This window comes from Euprymna scolopes, chromosome 6, assembly GCF_053919585.1.
Source record: "Euprymna scolopes isolate OS-2025 chromosome 6, ASM5391958v1, whole genome shotgun sequence".
In the NCBI taxonomy this organism is placed as follows: domain Eukaryota; kingdom Metazoa; phylum Mollusca; class Cephalopoda; order Sepiida; family Sepiolidae; genus Euprymna; species Euprymna scolopes.
This window is the reverse complement of record NC_136487.1, coordinates 144,406,856-144,429,185: the sequence shown is the minus strand read 5'-3', so window position 1 is coordinate 144,429,185 and position 22,330 is coordinate 144,406,856. Positions and strand designations below refer to the sequence as shown.

Below are 22,330 nucleotides of genomic sequence, written 5' to 3'. Positions count from 1 at the left end.
CTATGGGTTATTTAATATCAAATAAATTATCAAATACAATTTTTGAAAGTAAAATAATCTAATATATAAAAGGCTGTCTGTCTCCATATTTTCAAACTCTATCTCCTCCGAAACTAAAAGCTGCAGAGTAGCGCTAGGGGCGTCAAATGATTGGATTTTTTCTCGGCCGTTCTTTTATGGGTCTTTAGCCGGTTAAAATAGTTTTAAGGGGTCAAAATTGGGTCAAAATTGAAAAAATTGTTAAACATTTTGTATATTCATCCTAGTTTATTTTTAATTATTAATTTTTAACCGCTTCGTATGTGTGTCACATTGGTATAGTGGTAATGTCACCAGCTTTGAATGCATCAGTTTCGATTTCGATTCTAGCTGATGGCACCCAAATAATTTTCTTTTTAGTTTTGAAATCACGACTCTATAAAAATATATACGAAATCTGGAAAATTAAAATATCATATTTAAGCGTATTTTATGCCCGGGCAAAGCCGAGCGCCCCCACCTCAACTCTGCTAGTTATTTATATTCCTAGAATATATTGCTTTTAGAATATATTGTGCTTTGAAAATGTTACTCCTTGTAAATATCACTATTTTAGAATACTCATCCCCACATAGGGAAATGACTATAATACCATGCATAGGATAATCTATATATGTATAAAAATGAAAATCTGTGTGTGTGTGTGTGTGTGTGTGTGTGTGTGTGTGTGTGTGTATGTATGTGAGAGAGAGAGAGAGAAAATACTTCTCAACGAACTTTTGATCTACAAACTTGAAATCTAGTATGTAGGGTATTTAAACATGTTTAAACTTTTCAATCGGTTTTCACCTGGAATAAGAGCTGATAAGGGGTTAAAATTGAAAAATTGTTACTTGAGGTCATTGGATTTTTGTCACCTGTTTCGCAAGGTTTGAAAATATATTTTAAATGTCATGGCAAGCTGGTCTAATGGTTATCGTACTTGATTCGCTGCCTTTAGGCTTTGCTTTTAATCTCACCTCAAGTGTTTTTTTTTAATTTGCAAGAAATGAGCTGTTTAGAAAAAAAACATGATACTCATACACACATGTCTCAGTTTCTTTCCATTTTTTATTTCATTTTTTTTTACTTCAATTTTTTTTTACTTCCTTTTTTTTTTTGAAGAATTTAACATTACGTTTAATACCGGGCAATGCGGAGTACATCTCCTATTCTAGTATATCTATAAAAGTGAGAATGTATGTGCGAGGACACTTCTCAACCTATATACTCAACGAATTTTTAATCTACAGACCTGAAATTCGATATATAGGATATTCAGATATGTGAATAACTTTTTAAACCGTTTTCATTAAAAAAAGGGTTGCTAAGGGGTTAAAATTGAAAAATTGGTACGTGGGAGGCCACCACATTTTTATCTGTGTTCAACTGTTTCATGACTGTGCATATTAAGTATGAGTTAGTTTGTAAACACTCTTAGAAAACCATGTCAAGCTGGTGTGATGGTTATCGTACTTGACTCAGTGTCTTTAGGTTTTGGGTTCGATCTCAGCTTGAGTAAGTTTTTTTTTAATTTACTTACAAGAAGTGAACTGTTTAAAAAGAAAATGGCTGCTAAGGGGTCAAAATTGAAAAATTGGTACGTGAAAGTCATCGGATTTTTATCTGTTTGTCAACTGTTTCACAAATGCGCATGCGTGAATCGTTCACATAAAAAAAATTCCTTGTATTAAGAATAAGTAGGTTTGAAAACACATTTTTTAGATCGTATTAAGATGGCCCGATGGTTATCGTGCTTAACTCACGGTCTTTATGTTTTGGTTTCGATCTCAGCTCGAGTTTCTTTTACTTACAAGAAATGAACTGTTTAGAAAAAACATAATACTAGCATGAACATCTCTCAGTTTCTTTCAATTTCCCCATCCCCATTCTCTATCTGTGCCTAAATCTAAATGCAAGTTCCATGAACTAAGCTTCTTTCCTAGAACTGCCTGACTGTGGAACTCTGTTCCGCTAGCCTACGTTCCAGCTGACTACAACATGGTCAATTTCAAGTATAATGTAAACAAATTCTTGTTGAGCAGTCCTCTTAAATAGTCAATTTCTACCCAATTTCCACCATCGTACACGCATTAACCCTTATCCTAAAGTGGCCTTCGAGCCTTGATAAATGGTGAAGGAATCTGTGTGTGTGTGTGTGTGTGTGTGTGTGTGTGTGTGTGTGTGTGTGTGTATGTGTGTCTGTTTAGAGCACAATTGAAGTATGATACTTGACTTTTACATTTAAAACTTTAATTGAGACAATTATGTATACAAAATACATTTAATAAAATCAACAGTAGGTTCTCTACAGTGCAATGTAGACTAAAATGTATTGTGAACTTAGTCTCTGTGAGATGCAAGTGCGCTTCATTCAAGTGCACCGCGATGGGTCTCCAATTAGAGCAGGCAATCAATTGATTTGATTGAAAAATAGCTGATTTCCCTGATTTCGATGACAATAAAAATATGGAAAAGTGAAACATTCTTTGATCATCATTTAATCCCGGGCAACGTCTGGTCATCCTGATATATATATATATATATATATATATATATATATATATATATATATATATATATATATATATATATATATATATATATATATATATATTAAAGCCCCCTCCTCTTTGGGTTGAGCACTTTGTCAATATATTTTCACGCGACGCATATTTAAGCTATTAAGCGAATCTCACTATTAATTTGTTTGTAAACAAACTGATAGTTAGAGCACTGTTGCGTGTTGCGATGGTCTGGCGAGAATTTAATATACACTCAAGGGGAAATATTTACGGTACTGATTCGTGGCCTAATGGTGAGAGTTGCCGACTGTCAATGCGACGGTCGTAGGTGCGAGCCACGGCTGGGGAAAGGTGTATGTCTAGCTGCACTGCAGCCACTGCACTGATGAGTTGTAATACAACGAAATGTATGTGGATGATATATATATAATGTGTGTGTGTGTGTGTGTGTGTGTGTGTGTGTGTGCAGAATACGGACCGTATTATTTTTTAAATATGATTTTCAAGTTAAATTCAATGTTTACGGTATCATTTAGTTATTAAATTGTGAAAGGACAGAATAGTTTTCAAAAAGCCCAAAATCTCACCCCCTCCTCATGTTAAGAATGGGTTTCTAAATAATAACGTTATTATTTTAGCCCAGTCCCTATTCTGCGAAAGTACCATAAAGATCTCTCTCTCTCTCTCTTTCTCATATATATATATATATATATATATATATATATATATATATATATATAGAGAGAGAGAGAGAGAGAGAGAGAGAGAGAGGGGGGTGTATGACGATTCTCTGCATTATTAGCTTAATATACGTCCATGCCTTACTATTAAGAACTCTACTCACGTATTGAGCAATGTTGAAGTAAATACCGAAAATCAATACGCAACACCTTATAATATTAAACGTATATAAATGAAATAATTTCAATATAATTCTTGTACGTGTGTGTGTGTGTGTTTTCTGAATCCAATACAAAAAGTATTAGAAAGTCAGTGCGACTATTTGTTCCGCTTGGGCCACACCTGTGCGCTAGAAACGAGGCTACACATTTCCGTTCTCTTCCGCTTTTCTCGACGGTTAAACACTATAGGACGAAACGCCTTCCAACGGGTGGATGACTAACCCGACAAGGAAATCAACCTGAGATATTTTTCCCCTTTAAAAAGAAAAAAAAAACAGAACCACCGCCATGGCTTCAAGAAGTTCAAGGCACAGCAGTTCGGACGAGTTTTCTGTCCAAACCATCCCCAGTAAGACGAACTATCGCAACAGGGTGAATTCCCTATCGCAATACCTTTATGACCCCAACGATGGAACGATTTTAGGGTGTACCCCCAAGAGGATATGCAAACTGATTATTTTTTATACCGTTTTCTATCTGTTCTTGGTATTCTTTACACTTGCTTTGGGGGGTATTTGCTATCAGGTGCTTGATTGGAACGAACCCAAAGTGATCGGGCCTGATAGCATTTTAGGTGGCAAGCCAGGTCTATCCTTCAGACCCCAACCAGATTCACAGAGTACATTTATTCATTACAAGAAAGGCGACGGACCGTCAACACGTCCCTACATAGACCATATTGAATCGCTTATTCAATTTTATGAAAACGAGAATCAACAGGTAAGAAGATTAAGTCACACTTCGTTCTTTTTTCCTTTTCTAATTCTGTATTTAAAAACTGCTTCCTGATAATCTTTTTTCTTTTTTTTGGTACTCATGCAGAGAGTGATCCGTGTTGAAATAATAAGGTTATTATTTAAAAATCCATTCTTAACATGGGGAGGGAGGGTGTTTTGTACCTATTCTGTGCTTTAACCTTACAATTGAAAAAAAAAACAAACAAACAAACAGAAAAAAACTTATAAAACTTTAATTAAACCTGGAAATACGATTTAAAAAAATAGCACGGATCACTCTCTGCATTATCACCCTTCTTTTTTTTTTTTTTTTTTTTTTTTATTAGAGGAGGTTGACTTGTTGCCACTCATGCCACCAGCCACCATTAAAAAAAATGTTGATGGTTGTTTAGATAATCGACAGATCCATTTTTGTTTTCAATATGTCGTTTTAAGCAACAAAAAAATAATAGTACTTGTCATGTCGAAAATAGAAATATATCCCAAAATTACGAAAATTCATCAAGTAGAAAATTATTAAACGGAAAATTAGGAAATTCCATTTTCCCTATATGTAAACACCTTGAAGATTGTGAATACAGGGGACATACTTATATCCCTTTTCGGCACTTTAATGGCGGACTTTTTTTTTAAGACCATAGCGATAGACATTTTATTTATTTTTTACTAAAAACACAATATTCGATGAATATTGAATTCTCTTAATTTTTGAATAAGTAAGTATTGTTGTTTTGTTTAAAACGACATATTTAAAAAAAAAAATCGATCTGTCGACACCAAAATGTTTTTTTTTTTTTTTTTTTAGATCATAAAAAGAATTTATTTTCGTTACTGTATACTAAGAACTAAATTGTGCGATTACATAAAAAAATAAAACGTTGGGAAATATAATTCGTATTTAAGAGGGGTGTTCAATTGTAATATGAAATCCATTTTGAGATATAAATTCAAGTTGGAAAATACTTGTATTTTTATATTATAAATCTGTAACATCAAACGGTGTCAATCGAAAAAATGTCCCCCCCCCCGTTAAATTTTTAGAATTTTTGCCCAGGTGGGTGGTATTTTTATGGTAATAATCATGTTTTTGGTTTTTTTTTTGTTGTTGTTGTTTTAACATGTTTTCTCAAACTTGCCAGCTGCATTTCGGCTAGTTTACTATTTCTTTTTAATTTGATAACCAAAAAAAAAAAAAAAAGCATTTTTGGCGCTTTTACACTATTGGGACAAGATTTTGTAGTCGGTAAATGGAGTTTTCAGAAAAAAACAATGGATTCAACTAATTTTTTTGTTTGTTAATTCTTATAAGTACCAATAGTAGCTTCTAATTATGCAGTCGGAATTACCTGGTTATTACTGAATTATTACTTTAAAAAAAAACTTGTGGTAGCAAGTGAAAAATTGCAATCATCTTGTTCAAATCAAAACGGAAAATTACCTCCTTTTTGAACTTTCCCGTGTCTTACGATCGTTTTCATCAAATTCTTTTTTTTCTTTAATTAATAATTTTCTACCTTATCGTCGATAAGGCTTATCGATTTTCGTATTTTTTTAATATATATAATAATCTTAAAAATACGAGGAATACATAGATACAATTGTTTTCATGTGAAATTCAGTATTACGATTTCCGAAATCAGTCCCAATAGTGCAGAAGCGCCGCATTTTGCATTATAGTTACCACGAGATTTATTAGGTGGATTTCTTCCAGTATTTTTGATTTTCGATTTTTGAGCGATTATCAACACTCCTCGGATGGCCGCCTCGTGCCAGCCTTTATTTATTTATTTTTTATTTGTTTTTTCTTATTCTAAGTTAACAATAAGCACTAATTGTGTTTCAGCGTTTATTTACTCTGAAACAAACACACAAAAAAAAAGATAGAAAAGTAATCTTTCTTCCCTCTGGTAATAATTGTTTTTTATTTTTTTATTTTACCTTTTCTTTTTTTTTATGTATTTTATTTATTTACTTTTTAACTTTTTAGTTTTGTTGAAAAACAAAAATGGATGTTTTAAAAGTCTATTTTCTCTTTAACTAACTGACGGTGTTGCCCGTTGTTTTTTTGTTTGTTTGTTTTTTTGTTTTTTTTTCCTATCAAATCATTTTATATAGGATTTTGAAAATTTAAAATACATATTTAAATATATTATACTTAGTCGCCATTAAATTATTATTGAGCTAATATTAAGATAATTTTATTTTAATCTTTATAAAATTATTGGATATTCTAAAATACATGCGGATTTACTAAGAAATGGAAACTAGAAATCACTTTCTAATCATTTTAAATATTTCCAGTGACGTAAATGACTTTTTTTTCTTTTCAATTATTTAGAAATTAAAATGGCTGACTTGTTCCGGTGGATTTAATTTCGTTATTTCTGATGTCAAATAAATAAGCAATTGATAGTGATTGTGTAAATAACGTAGACACGCAATAAATATAGACACACATAAGAAAGGATTACACTTTTCTTAACATAGATTAATATTACTATTTTTAACCAACTCGTTTTAAATTTGTAAATTGACTTTAAATTCCTTAATGTTGGATATAATCATTAGTTGGTGCTCTTGAATATTCATGTGGAGCTGCATAACTTTTTAGGACTTTCTACTCGGTGTCTACCTGTCTACAAAAAAAAAAAAAAATCCAGGTGACAAAGCAAAGCACCAAGCACTGACCTAGTTAAAAAGAAAAGCAGTGTTTTTAGTTCATTTTTTATCGTTAAGTAAATAAATGATTGCTTAGTGTAAAATACGCCTTTTAAGTAATATATTATTATCTCTTTTTATTTTATAAAGTTAACTTCTAGTTACAACATTTGCGAAAATAACTTTAATTTAACAACGATCTTGGTGTGTGTGTGTGTGTGTGTGTGTTTATAGGTGGTCATTCAAGCGTGAAGTACGTTATCCATTTATTGAGATCACCTAACACTGGCCTCTGACGCTAATGTCAGTGTGGAGTCTCTTCAAAGTCATCCTCCCAGGCATTGTCTCATCTTATAGAAGGATGGAATTTAGCAAAGAAGCCGGGTTTGTATTACTGTACACATAGATTCGAAAAAGTCAAAAAACAAATATATAACAAATAAATGTTATCAAAGGCAAGATAAGTTACTTTTCTACCAAACTGGATATATTTTTTGTGTTTTTATTCAATGTAACATATTTATTCAGCTCGAAAAACATACAGTGTTTACCGACGTATTCGAAAATTCAAGATGGCGTCTCCTCACACCCTCTTTAACACCGTAAGTTTGGAAAAAGGTGTTATAAATAAAAAACATACAAAATACTATTAAAAACCCGCCGAAGATATGTCAACCTATGTCACGGTAACATATATTGAGCGAGTTTTTAACAGTATTTTATCCGGTTTTTTATTTATAACATCTTTTTCCACACTTACCGTGTTAAAGAGAGAATCAGATGCCATCTTGAATGTTCCAATACATCGGTAAACACTGTATGGTTTTCGATCTGAATAAACATGTTACATTGAATAAAAAGACGAAAAATATATCTAGTTTGGTAGAAAAGTAACTTATCTTGCCTTTGATAACATTTATTTGTTATATCTTTGTTTTTTGACAACTTTTTCGAATCGATGTGTACAGTAATACAAACCCAAGAAGCCAAAGACGAAAAAGTATAAAAATTCAAATAGATAACAAATAAATGTTACCAAAGACAATATATTTTACTCTTCTACCTACCTGGATAAGATTCGTGTGGTCGGGCATATTTTAAAGTGTCTATTAAACTCGAAACAAGTAGTGGTAAGTTAGAACGACATCAGACATTCAACTGGGAAGTTTTGATAATCGCTTAAATCACGAAAACAAAACAAAATACTGATAAAAATTAACCCAATGCATTTCCTGGTGACGCTTGGCTGTATTTCTATCACTATTTTGTTTTAACAATCGAGTTTTGGGCCATTACTGACACTTCGAAGGCGGCATGTTCTTGTCAGTCATGTTGTTGGTTTAATTTACCAACTCGGCAGTATTTGTTTTTCAAACCAAATAAAAGCTTTAAAATACGTTAAAACAACTTATTCGGGTATGTCGAAGAATAATCTTCCCTTTAGTAACATTTATTTGTTATTGATATATCCTAAGGTGACCTATTATACGGACAATCACAGATAAACTATTCCAGGAAAGGAATACTTAAATATATACTGTGGTTTGAATACTGAAAGAGAAGTTTATTTATGTATTTACATAGAAACAAATAAAGCGTGTTAACATTCGGGGAGAAGTCTCTGTTCAAAAGGTCTGGTGAATCCGGTGACTCAGTTCCTTATGTAGAATATTCCGGGTTGGTTATCTATCTCCACATAACACCTCCCCCCAAGCCAATTTCTCCTTGGAGAATTTTGCTTAATACCATTTATTTTTTGGCCTAGAGCTCAGTCGATTACCTTTTCTTTTCAGCCTTGTACTTTTTCTCCTCAACACCATTTAATGGGATGGAGCTGGTGGTGAAACTGGTACTCTCTGACCTGGAGTAAAAGATACTACTCTGGGAGTAGGTTGTGCTATGAGTAGAGGAATATTAAGAGTCATACAATACCTCTAAGGGCAGTTCATTACCTTCTGCCTGTTTGTAGTCGTCAGTGTGTCGAAGTTTTGGCTGATTCATATGCCTGCGACAGTCAAATTTACTACTTCTTACCGAATATAGCATGTTCCCAATTCTTTTCATAATCATCCCCTCCTCCCAAAAGCTTTTCCCAGTCCTATAATTCAAGAAGAATATTTTTTCATCAGGTTTGTAGAACCTCGTCAAATGATTTTCTCTCGTTGCTGTTGTCTTGGTTGCATTTGGTAAAATCCTGTCAAATACAGATCTGATTTTCCGTGTGAACATTAGTTCAGCTGGTGACAAACCAGCATTCGTGTTTGGCTTAAGAGTGATCCCATATACAGACAAAAAAGAAGAGATCAAGGGGCTCCTTCCTGGGGCTAACACTTGATTCTATTACAGTTTAAATTTATATCCGAGGGCTCTTTTAAGAATAGACACTGTTCCCTTTATGGCAGCTATCTGTATTTCCTTGCAGCTTCATTTTCCAGGGATTGCTTCTAAGTATTTTTGAAGGTTCTTTTTTATTAGGCCAGTTGCTCCTGTCACAACTGGTATAATGCTTATTTCTTTCAGAGACCATGTTGTTTTTAGATCATTTTTTTAGGTTCTGATATTTCCATTCTGCTTTTGGGCTTGTTCCATATTACTATATCTGGCTTGATGGCCTTGTCTTTTCTGTATCTGCCTGCCTGTATGTCTTTGTCATAGAACACTGTCACTTTTCCGTTTGATGTTATCAGTGGTGGTTTATGTTCTCAGATGTTCGACGACCTATCTAGTTGCATCTCTCCATAGATCTTCCAGTGTAAGTATCTACATATTTTGTTGTGGCGAGTATTGTAATGACCAGTGGCTAGAAGTATCTTGCATCCAGACATTAGGTGGCTTGGGCTTTCAACAGCCGAGTGACAGAATCGGCATTGGTTGTTTTTTTTTTTTTATCCCAGCCATTTTCTTAAATCCATTTGTGAGTAAGCCTTGGTCTTGTGCAGCTATAATTGATCGTTTTTCATAAATGGAAATTTGTCACTTTTAAGCCATTGTCAATGTAGTTCTGGTTCAGTTCTTCTATGAACCTGCCTGCTCTCTTATGTTGTCGCCATCCTTCTAGTCTTGTCTTCAGTTCCTCTTTTGTATACTCCTCTCTCTTCTTTCGGGCAATTAGGGTTGCTGGGTTGTCATATTCTTCTATTGTGTTATCCAGTGTGTTACCACTGAAATTTTCACCAAGCTTTGTAGTTGACGTCTGCTGAGTCAGACATTTTGTGTGATGTTCATTCACCATTTTTATTTTGGAATCAGAAGAACATTTAATATATTGGCCTATGCTTACCATTGAAGTTCGGTATGCGTGGTTTATTTCATTGAGGCCTAAACCACCTTCTCTCCATGGTAAGTACAGCCTGTCTATGCACTAATGTTTCTAAATAACTTTATGAAGGGCCAGCATTTTCGAGTTTTTACGTCAAGGTTATTGATGCAGTTCTGTGGCCAATTGATTATGCGAAATCCATAAGAGACAACGGATATTGCCAATTGATGGCAGTAATTTTGTTTTTCGGTGATAGTTCTGATGAGAGGATTATTTTAAGTCGCTTGAAGTATTCTACCTGCACTTTTTCTTTCATCTTTCCATGTTCAAGTGTCTCATTCTCCTCTACTCCCAGGTATTTATAGACAGCATCCTCTTCAAGGTCTTCAATAGAGCCATTGTCAAGATTAAGATGTTCTGATGCTGTCTTTCTTCTTTTCTTTATGGTGCACTTAGCGCATTTGTTGAATCCAAACTCCATGCAGATGTCTTCTGTATAATTTTTAACAATGTCGATCAGAGAGACAAGTTGTTTCTCGGATTCTGCATAGTTTCAAGTCATCCATAAAGAGTAGATGGTTTACTCTTTTATTTTCCTCCTTCTTTCTGCCCATGCTGAGATTGTATCCAGTAGCTTACTTAGTGGATCCATTGTGAGGCAGAAGGAGCGGTGAGAGGCTGTCTCCCTGGAATATTCTTCGTTTGATCTTTATATTTGGGGTCTGTATCCTTCCTTCCGTGTGCTGTAGTGTAATTGATGTGCACCATCTGGCCATATTTGTTTTTGAAGAAATGATGTAATATCAGTGTGCACATTGTACAGCTCCAGACAGCAAAGTATCCAGGAGTGAGGTATACTATCAAAGGCCTTTTTGTAATTAATCCAGGCCATTGACAGATTTCTTTGTCTTCTTCTGCAGTCTTCTAATATTGTTCTGTTTACAAGGAATTGGTCTTTTGTGCCAAGCTTTTTCCTCGTACACCCCCTCTGCTCACTTTCAAGGTAGTCACCAGCAACCAGATGGTCGTATGTTGCATCCGCGATTATCCCTGTTAGGAGCTTATAGGTTGTTGTGAGACAGCAGATTGGTCTATATTTGCTACCCATGTGGGTGTCCTCATTTTTGGGAATAAGTGATGTACTGCCTACAGTAAGCCACTTGGGCGGCTCTTCATCTCACCAGTGTCCATGCCTTGGTGTTTCCTTAAAGCTCTTTTAAACGTGTCAACAAATCTCTCTGCGAGGCCGTTTGACCTTGGATGGTATATTGCAGTTGTTAAATGTTCAAGGGATAGGGCCTTGCAGAATTCTTCAAACTCTTTGCTGGTAAATTGGGTGCCGTTGTCACTGACAATAGTTTTAGGTACTCAAAAACGACTGAACAGACTTCTTAATGCATCTATAGTACCAGTTGATGTCGGATGTTTACACTTAAGCACTTCCAGCCATTTTGTAAAGCTGTCGACAACCATTAACAAATAATATCCATTCAACGGACCTGCATAGTCAATGTGTAACCGTATCCATGGTGTATCCGTCTTCAGCCATGGTTGTATCTGTACAGGTGGTGCCTTTGCTGCTGTCTGACACCCTCGACACTCTCTTTATTATTTTTTTGATGTCCCAGTCTATATTAGGCCATTAAGTATATTCGCGTATCAAGGCCTTCATTATGAACATGCCTGGATGACTGCTATAGAATTCTTTTGGTATTCTCTTTTGCAGTATGGTCGGTATGATGACTCTGTCTGCATACAATAAAGTCTGTGAGAAAATCGAAAATGCCGAAATTTTGAAGTCTTTCTTTGACTGGTCATCTAGCTGCACCTGGTTTTTCATTCTTACAATGAATTCATCTGTTTATGCTGCCTTATTGATGGCAGCTAGAGTAACTCTTGAATCGTGTTGCACAGCAGTTCGAAGAGTTCTTTTTCCTTTCTCAATGCAGCTATCACTGTGTCCTCTAAAGGTTCTGCACACTTTTGAATCAATCCAGATAGTCCATCTGCATGTCCGATATTTTTAGATGAAATGTACTCCATTTTAAAATTATAATTCAACAGAATTATGCTCCATCATTGAAGTTTGTTTGCAGTGTGAGTGGGTATGCCTTTTTTAGATCCAAAAATAGTCAACAAGGACTTGTGGTCAGTCTGCAACACAAAAATCCTGCCATAAATAAATCTATGGAATTTTTTAATTGCATAAATTATTGCCAAACTTTCTTTGTCAATTTGAGAATAGTTTTTCTCTGCAGGCGAGTGATCTGGAAGCATAAACTATTGGCTTCATTGATCCGTCTTCCAGTCTATGTAAAAGTACTGCTCCTATACCGTAATCACTTGCATCTGATGCCACAATCAATTCCTTCTGTGGATCGAAGTGTGCCAGTGCTAAATCAAATAGCAGACGTTTCTTAATCTCTTCAAATGCACTTTGACACTCCTTTGACCAAATCCACTTTCGTCCTATTTTAATAATTCGTTCAATGGTGCTCTCAACGTATGCATTTTTGGGATATAGATAACATAATATTGTGCTAAACCCCCAAAAGATTGTAACTGGGCAACATTGCTAGGTGATGGAATCCTCTCAATGGCTTCTGTTCTCTGAGGATCTGGTCTTCTACCTTCGCTGTCAATGATTTGACCCAGATATTTTATCTGTTTTTAAAAAAATTCACATTTTTGGGCACTCAATTTGAAACCAAATTCCTCAGTTCTTTGAAAAACTGTTCTGATATGCTCCTTATGTTTCTGCACATTTCTACTCTTTACAAGAATGTCATCCAAATATGCGATTGCAAAATCTAAATCGGCAAGCATTGTGTCCATTATTTGCTGAAATAATGCTGGAGCTACTTTCAAACCAAAAGGGAACCTTTTGAGTCTGAAGAGTCCTAAATGGGTATGGGTACACAAATACTTCGAACATTCTTCACTGACTTTTACCTCAGATAAATCAGGTAAGCCTCAGATAAATCAATTTTGGAGAAAATTTTCCCTCCATTCAGCTTTGTAAAAATGTCTTCAGAGGATGGGAGTGGATAACTATGATCAATAAGACCGTCATTGAGGCCTGTAGAAAAATCGGCACATACCCGAATCCTCTTATTTTTCTTTTTAACATAACAGTGGGGCTTGCCCACTCAGTATAGTCAACTTTTGTCGACTACACCATTTTCCTGCCGTCTCTGTAGTTCAATTTCCATATTTTCCTTTTACATGGAGGTCACCACTTATCAAGGCCCTGAAACCACTCAGGGATAAGGGTTATTGCATGTACAGTAATCAATAGGATAGTATCGTAGTAACTGTTAGTATTGGAGATTTGATAAAGTGTCTTACTTAAGGAGGCGATTAATCAGGAATTTGTTTATGTTGGACTTGAAGGCATCCAAGTTGTAGTCAGGTGGGAAGCAGGCAAACAGAAAAGAGTTCCACAGGCGTGCACTTCTAAGAAAGAAGCTTTATTCATGAAATCTGCGTTTTGATTTAGGCACAGATAAAGAGTGAGCCATCCATTTCAATTGATGCCAGATGGGGATCAGAGCGTTGATGATGTAAAGATAGGAGCTTGGTTTTAGATGCATTAAAAGTAACCAGCCACATCTTCCCCCACTGAACCACGCACTCGAGATCAGAGGAAAGAGAATCAGAGAACTTTGTCATTTACAGCCTTTGATGTGTTGCCGTAGATGGTTGTGTCATTAGCATAGATGTCGAATGATTTAAGTATGTGTTTAGGGAGATCATTGATGTAGATCAGGAAGAGAGTTGGGCCCAGGATTGACCTTTGATGGACTCCAGCATTAATACTGCAAGCCTCTGATTTTTGTCCATCGACCACTACTCTTATGAGCCTATCGGAGAGAAATGATTTAATGATTGAGAAAACATTTCCAGTTATACCGTAGCTGGAAATCTTGTGAAGTAGGCCTCTATGCCATACCTTATCGAAGGCCTTTGATATGTCCAGAGCAATTGCCCTAGAAAGGAAGCCTTTGTCGAGAGATTCACTAATCCTGTGAGATATAACCATTAGCACAATTGCTGTAGATCTAGCAGAATGGAAACCATATTCCATGTCACTAAGGTTATTTCTGCCGAGATGGTTAACTACTTCTTTAATATGGATTCCAGCAGCTTACTGAGGGCATGAGGGCATACTGATGAGGTTTTCCAGGGTGTTGGGAAGCACTTCTCCTTAAGGCAATGCTTAAACAGTTTAGTAAGTATGGGGACAAGTTCTGGTGGATCCTGTTTGCTATTTGCCAAAACTGGTGGGAACCAAGCCGCTGCTCAGCTACTTTAGATTTAACGGACTGAGCAGATAACTTTCTTGCATTTTTTATTACTCTTTTACAGTGGTTGCTGGCAGTCCTAAAAGCAACTTTAGTCTCAGTACATCTATTATGTTAGTAGTTATGGAAAAAGTGATTCCTGTGCACAATGGGAGCAGCACATTCTGGGTAGAACCATGGCTGGCTGTTAGGTTTTTGTCAGAATTTTTGGATCGTATGAATCTGTCTATGCCTACAATTAACCATTCGGTCAGGTCTGATACTATAGAGGACACATCCTTTTTAAACATGGAATGCAGAGGTAGAGCAGATATGAATGTACGGAAGCTATCCCAGTCAGCCATAGGGTATCGATATACAGTACGGTGGAGAGGTACGTCTTATTTTTATCTTAACTGATACAATGGAGTGGTCGGAGGATCCCCGGGGCGATAGAACAGAACATGAACATAGCTCAGGGGAAGTTGTGAGAAAAAGTTCTAGAAGGCTTGCATACTGACTGGTAGTCTCAGGCATATACTCTTTAAGATAGTAACTCCGCTGTTGTGTGGACGAATATAAATGCAGTGGTGTAAACAAGTGCAACCCGGAAGCACATATAAGGTAAATTAGGGTCTTCTCTGGAGATATTCCTACCACACAGAAAGCCATCTTTAATGTAGGCGCATATTCCATGCCCATGGCAATCTTGGGGGTCAGATTTAGATGTTAAGTTAGAGTATCCTTTAATTATGAACTCATCTAGGGAAGTGGTCGGCCCTATGCTAGTTTTGCTTAGAAAGAATGTGTCCGGTTTTGTCTCCTGTAATTGGGTTTCAACCTCTGGAAGGTTGGAACGTAGACTTCTGATGTTGGAGAAGGAGACATGGTAATAGGGGTCTACGTTGGAGGATGGGGTTCTAAGATTATTCGTGTTTTTTTTTGTTTTTTTGTTTTTTTCAGATATTTCATGTTGAGGTTTTGGGATTTGTGGAACAGGTCGACAGACTTGGTTAGAGCAGGACAGAGAGGGAAAGTAAGAGAGAAAAAGACAGGAAATTTTTCTTTTTTTTTTTTTTTTTTTTTTTTTTTGTAGCACATAAGGTAAAGCCGTAACAATTACCCACTAGTATGGCATCGAGAGGCCCCATCAGAAACTACAGCATGGTCCAGAATCCATTCACCAAATGGCAATACAGCAGCCCCAGTACTTTGCACCTACTGATAGGACAGCCTCCTTAGTGGTTAATCCAAGGTTCAGGTCCCTGATTATCAGGCGGATAACGTCAGCCCAGATGAAACGTTTACCTCCAGCACTCTTACTAGTGACATGGCCACAAGGATAGACATAGAAACAGAAAAATTTACGACATCTCAGGCTACTGTTCATGAAGTACTACCGACCTGGAAAGCAGCTTTATTTCATCCTTTGTCAGAAAAATCACTCATTGAAAATGAGGACTGAGGGACAAAAAAGGAAAAGCGAGAGTTACTGGTGCTGCCAATAACACATCCACAGTGCATTATCTACTCTCCATACTCTTTTGAAGAGAAAGGCATGTTTCTTTTTGGCTTAAAAACAGGTTTCACATTTTTGCTTTAGTTCAAAATTCATTTCGGTCTTAGTACACATACCTAACCCCTCAGAAAAAACCCTGGTCAATTCACTTTTTAAGAGCATAAGAAAATCTTCATTTTGTTTGGAATTTTTCTTTTCAGCTACACTCACACTGTTACAAAATGAATTTATGGGTAGCTCCCATACATCAAACAAAACGATCCAATCAATTCCGAAGAGACAAGAATTTATACCTGGAACAACTAACACTTTTGTTGAAAAAGTTTTCGATCCAAGGGATACACTGTAATTAAATTCTCCCATGAATTTTAACCTCTTGCCGGATACTCCTTTGGCAATTTTAAATGTTTTTTCTAGTTTTGGAAACCTAATCCTCTTCCATGTCACTTTGTCGATAATGGAAATATCGCTACTTGTATCCAAAAGTAGTTTCACTATGTGACCATTTATTTTGGTATTGACAAATTTTCTTTTACTTCCTTGTCTCACTTCTTTTGACAACACCACATTTACTTTAGACTTAAATTTTTGTCTTTGTTTATTTTGTTTAGTTCGGCACTGGGAGGCTCGGTGTCCAACTAAACCACATTTGGCACAAGGTTGGTCTTTAAAAGGGCAATTTTTTCTTAAGTGCGAACCCGCACAGCTCCAACATTCAAAACTTTTTTCTTTGTTCTTGGGAAATATTTTTTGTTTTACCATAAGGACGTGGGATGTAGTTTTTTCCTCTATCCTAGTGGTATCCCTTTTCACATTTATAAATTTCTGACATTCTTCTGTCACTTTTTGTAAGTTAATTTCTGGATCTTGCTCAATAATCGATAAAATCCTTGGCCTTTAATCCTTGTCCTTCGGTGCTGTTAGTCCCTGAACAAATATATAGCACTTAAACATGTCAACTGATAAATCTTTTAATTTAAATAGTTCACACTGGGCGTTGACTTTACCCGCATATGTGACAATATCATCAGTTTCTTTTTGCATGTTCAAGCACTTATACCTTATACCTTGTATGAAAAAGGTTGTCTTTTTCACCAAATATTGAGTACAAAATTCAAACTGTTTCCAAAAAAGAAATATTTTCCGGTTTCTTTGGTAAAATCAAATTCATAAATTTTGTGTTTTCCTCCGTACCCAATTTCTGAAGTAGGAGTTTGGTTCTTTCCTCGTCCGACCATTTCTCACATCTTTTTGTAAAAATTGTCTCAAACCTACGATAATAGGCAGGGAATGTATCACCTCATTTTGGGTCGTATTTGAACTCCGCTAGAGAGTTGGCTATACCCTCTGCCGAAAAAAATCTAGATGCGCCATCTTTAAATTTTTGTGACAACGCAGTTTCACATAATAGATGATTCTCTGTAGTTTGCTGAATGACGAGTGATTCAAAACATTCTTGCTGAATCAACATCCGTTTTTGAAATTCAATTTGAGCTTTTTGCTGAGTGATCAAGCTCTCACTTAACATTTTCGTCAACTCTGTTATTTGTTCGGAAGACTTTTTTTTTTTCTTTTTTTTTTTTTTAATGCACAAATACACAAATTTGTTAAAAAAAAAAAAAAAAAAAATAAGATGTTCCCCTTCAGATCCTGTCACGAGAAAGAAAGAATAAATTGTCAGCACTTGAGAAATATTCGGAGAGAAAAAAAATTCTCCATACAAAATATCAATAGTTTACAAGTTTTCAGATCCTTTTCGTCTTTTTTAAATACACGTAAACTTTTAAGAATTTCTTTATGACAGAAAAACAATTTCCACAGTACAATTCATTTTATTGTATTAATCAAAAACAAAACACTGAATCACTTTTCAAAACAAGACGATATGCCGTCAACTTTTCAGAAAGTCCAAAGAAAAACGCCAATAAAAATATAGAAATTCTTTGCACTTGCATAAATACACGTCTTTCGCTTTCTAAGAAGTATTTCTTTAATCGAATATAAACGCTTTGAGAATTTTTTTTTTTTTTTTTTTTTTTTTTTTTTTTTTGTGCTCACCACATGCTCATTTTTAAAAAAAAAATTTTTTACTGAGTTCTTATCTCATCCTCATCGCCAGTTTGATATTTCCTAAGGTGGCCCATTATATGGACAATCAAAGATAAAGTATTCCGGGAAAGGAATACTTAAATATACACTGTGGTTTGAAACCCCAAGCTTATGAAAATTAAAGACCATTATCAGAATCGAGCAAGTAGTACAACATCTATAACACAACTTGCCACTCATTTTGGAAAAGATTGCCTTACAAATGATACTGAGAACCCAAACAAGCCTGCCACTGACATAGCCCAGAAAAGTCGGAAAAAATACACTAGCCAATTCCATAGTGTTAAAACAGAAGAATGGACCAACCATAAACGGGCAAAATACCTACCGACTGAACTATCCCAAGAATATATTGATAGGGATGGTTCCCTGGACTGGCTCAAAAGAGGATCCCTCCATTACGACCAAGAGAGGTTGATATTGGCTGCACAAGACCAGGGCCTCATGACAAACGCCTTCAAAAAGATGTGTGGTCTAAGCAACAATAATAAATGCAGGTTCTGTAGCACTGAGGTTGAGAGTGTGGGCCACCTGATTTCTGGTTGCAAAGTCCTACTTGGAGACGGTTATTATACAGATCGCCATAACGGAGTTTGCAAATACCTTCACTGGAAGATATGTAAGAAACTCAACATTCAGTGTAGTAAAAACTCCTGGGAACATATACCCGAACGAACAGTTGGGAATGACAACTACACTATTCACTATGACTACATAATCCCTACTGCTACATATCTTGAAAACGCAGCTGTTAAACCAGATATAGTGATTTGGGACCGAGCAAACAAAAAAGCGACCGTAATAGAGGTCAGTGTACCCAATGATACAGGGCTTAACAGAGTTGAGAGGGAAAAGATAACAAAGTATCAAGGACTTATGTATGATATGAAACGAAATTGGAAATTAAAAGACGTTTCAATTATACCAGTCATCATAGGAGCAACTGGGCTTATGAAAAAGTACATAGCAAGCATACCCGGTGAACCAAGTGCAAGTGAAATACAAACGATTGCACTGAAAGGGACGGCTAGAATCCTGAAAAGATCTCTTGGTTGGACTCACTAAAATAGGGGTAAATGTCAGACATCTGGTTGGATGTCCCATCCCCTAGAAGAAAAAGTTTAAGAAAAATGAAAAAAAAAAAGAGAAGTTTATTTATGTATTTACATAGACAAATAACGCATGTTAATGCACAGGGAGAAGTCTCTGTTCAAAAGGTCCGGTGAATCCGGTGACTCGGTTCCTTAGGTAACAAACCCAGAATATTCTACATATCTCCACGTAACAGTTATACACTTGAGTTTTTTTGGGGTTTTTTAAATTTTTTCGTTTGTTGACTTTGTGATTCGGCTTTTTGCCGGGAAATGTCGACTGAGTCAATCTCTATAAATTTTGCAACCATCAAGGTGAGCCATATTTGGGGGAAATCTACCCCTCCCCCCACACACACTAAATCGACCCCCATGTCGCACCTGTTCTCCATGGCCAAAAAAGGGTAAATATTACCTGTTGTGAGATATTTTATCTTGCATGTTTTTGCTCCAAGACAGTGGCAAAAAATTAACATAGCAATTACAACAAAGCATACCTCTAAAATTCGATACAAATTTTATTCGTTCTTCATTGTCAGGAGAGTTGAGTTCCATCCTTCTGATTCGGCTGTTTTACTGGTACTACCTGTAAAGAGAAAAGGCATTCAAAAGTCCACCAAGCTCGTCGCTGGCGGTTAAAACAACCAATTTGATTGATCTAAACAAAGACAGTAGGTGGCCAAATCAACCAATGAGGGGCTTGCTTATAATTGTAGAATTTCTCACACACTGCCAAGGAAAGGAGAGAAAAATTAATGATTATGCATTACTTTTTTCTAATTAGAATATGAGGTAATTTAAAACTGTTTATAAATAATATATAAATTATAAATAAGTGACACGTAACAAAGGTTGTTCTGGGGGACTTAACTCTAATACAATTAATTATTGTTATTGAATTTAAATATGTGTGTCTGTCTGCTGTTGAATGAATTTATATACAATAAATCTAGTTTGTCTACATCAGTTATTAACAATAAGAAAGAAAGTGACTTTATCTTAAATCAATTGACCACAAATACTGATTTTAAGATTTAATGAGATGCTATCTTGATTTTACCAATCTGATCCATATACACAGAAATTGAATACTTGTGTGAACTTAGAGGTAGTAATGCCTCTAGTTCATAGATCCACTGGATTATCCAGTGATGGCTCATATTTAGTACCCTTAATTTGAGGTTAATTTCCTCTGGATTTATTTATATCTGGTATACGATTTTTCACAAAAATATTTCTTTTGGAACCCTTCCAGTTTGAAACCCATGACAGGGCTACTTATGCATCTGACACAAGGAAAAGGGTGTGGATATTGATAGGCATTAGGGCCACAAGACCTGAGGAATAGCTTTAATGGCCAGATATATAGCCATCACTTCCAGGGTAGGGAGTGATTTCCCTTTGATGGGAGCCACTTTAAAACCATCAAGGAACATTGGCCCCTTGTTTTGCATATAGTGAAAATCCATAGGCATCCTTAGATGCATCATAGAAACAATTTCAACCAGGGAGTCCTCCAGTAATACACATCTGGAGAACTCCAAGTCCCATAAATTATTTAATTCTTTGGCAAGCATTTGCCATAAGGTAAGAAAACTTTCAGGGATCTGCTAATTCCATGATAAATTGTTTTTCCACAATTGACTGACTAGAATCTTCCCCCGAATAGTGACTGGGAGAAGCAACGACAATGGATCATACACGCTTTCTTTTTTTTTTCTTTTTTACTATAAATATAATATCAGTTGTTCTACTCGATGAATTTTCGTAATTTTTGGATATATTACTATTTTCGACATTGTTCTTGTCTAAAAGGACATTTTCTTTTAAAAATCCATCTGCCACCTCTCTTCGTATAAGCACCCAATTCTTAAATAGCAAAGATAATTAGTAAAACTTTTGGTACTTGCGCAGTATAGACCGCGTTGAAATAATAATTCAGAAAGCGATTCTATACATAAAGAGGGAGCCTTCGTTGTTATGTACTTTCATCTAACATAGGTTTAAATTAAGGCTAGACAATCGAAAAGAGGGGATGACTTTTGAAAATATCGACTAAAAAAAGCGACCCCTCCCTGTAGAAAAGTGCCTAGTTGAGGGTGAAGGAGTTAATGATTTTGGCCAATTTTTCGATATTTGTCGTCCAAAGGGTTGAGCTTCAAAATGATACCAAACTTATGAAAATCCGTCGCCTCTATCGAAAGTTTTAGGTAGACAGACATACATACATACATTTTAAACAGATTTTTGCCCTTTATATTATAGACTAGTGGGGTTACCTGGCATTGCCCGGGTGTTTGTAGGTGTAAAAGAAAAAAAAGAAAGTGTTTTGGACCTGTGACAAACCTGAAGACGGAAAAGAAAGTGAAAGAAAATGTGAAATCTTATCGTGATACTACGAGAAGTGAAAAGCGTTGAAATTTAGCGATATCAATGAAAAAGTTGACTTTGCAGAAACAAACGTTGGCTGGAGGCCAGCTCAGCTTTCTGCTGTTCCATTTATTTGTTTCCCCACGATCTTTGGGAAGACCAGCTACCCACAAAAAGTGAGTGTCCAAATGAATAGCAATTGTCTTATATGAAGGGTTTCCCCCAAATTGATCAAAGCTAATTGCTTTCTGAACGTCCCGGCATGAACGGCTGAAAAACTACCTTCGATTCAGTTTCACTTTTATACGAAAAAGCCGAACAAACACGCGAGAAGAAGAAATAGCGTGAATTTTATAAACGTTGATGTAAATAAATGTAGATATGACGTGCATAGATATTATCATCTAGGGAGTATATAATAAAGTTCTAAAGCATAGTACTCCCCTCCCCGAGAACCCCAGCATAAAAAAACCTTTGCTGGATATACAAAAACGCACGCGCAGTCATTTTATCTTATATATATATATATATATATATATATATATATATATATATATATATATAGACTAGCGGAGGTGCCTGGCGCTGTCCGGGTGTTTGGAAGTGTAAAAGATAAAAGTAAGTAAGCAGGTTCAAATTAAGGCTAGAAAATCGAGAAGAGGTAGTGACTTTCGAAAATATCTGGGAAAAAGCGACCTCTCCCTGTAGAAAGTACCCAGTTGAGAGTGAAGGAATTAATGTTTTCGGACAATTTTTCAATATTTGTCATCCTAAGGGTTGAGCTTCAAAATGATACCACTCTTGTAAAAATCCATTGCCTCTGTCAAGTTTTTGCGAGACATACATACATACATACATA

The 22,330-nt window shown here is 35.7% G+C and overlaps 1 protein-coding gene across 1 annotated transcript in view; it reads left to right on the top strand.

The window, feature by feature from the left end:
* The first annotated feature begins 3,293 nt into the window (after window positions 1-3,293).
* LOC145278025 (putative sodium/potassium-transporting ATPase subunit beta-3) overlaps window positions 3,294-22,330 on the top strand; it is a 60,626-nt gene continuing 41,589 nt past the window's right edge. The window contains exon 1 of the mRNA XM_080130234.1: window positions 3,294-4,165. Coding sequence (XP_079986360.1) covers window positions 3,734-4,165 — 432 coding nt within the window. The 5' untranslated portion in view covers window positions 3,294-3,733. The remainder of the gene's footprint in view (window positions 4,166-22,330) is intronic.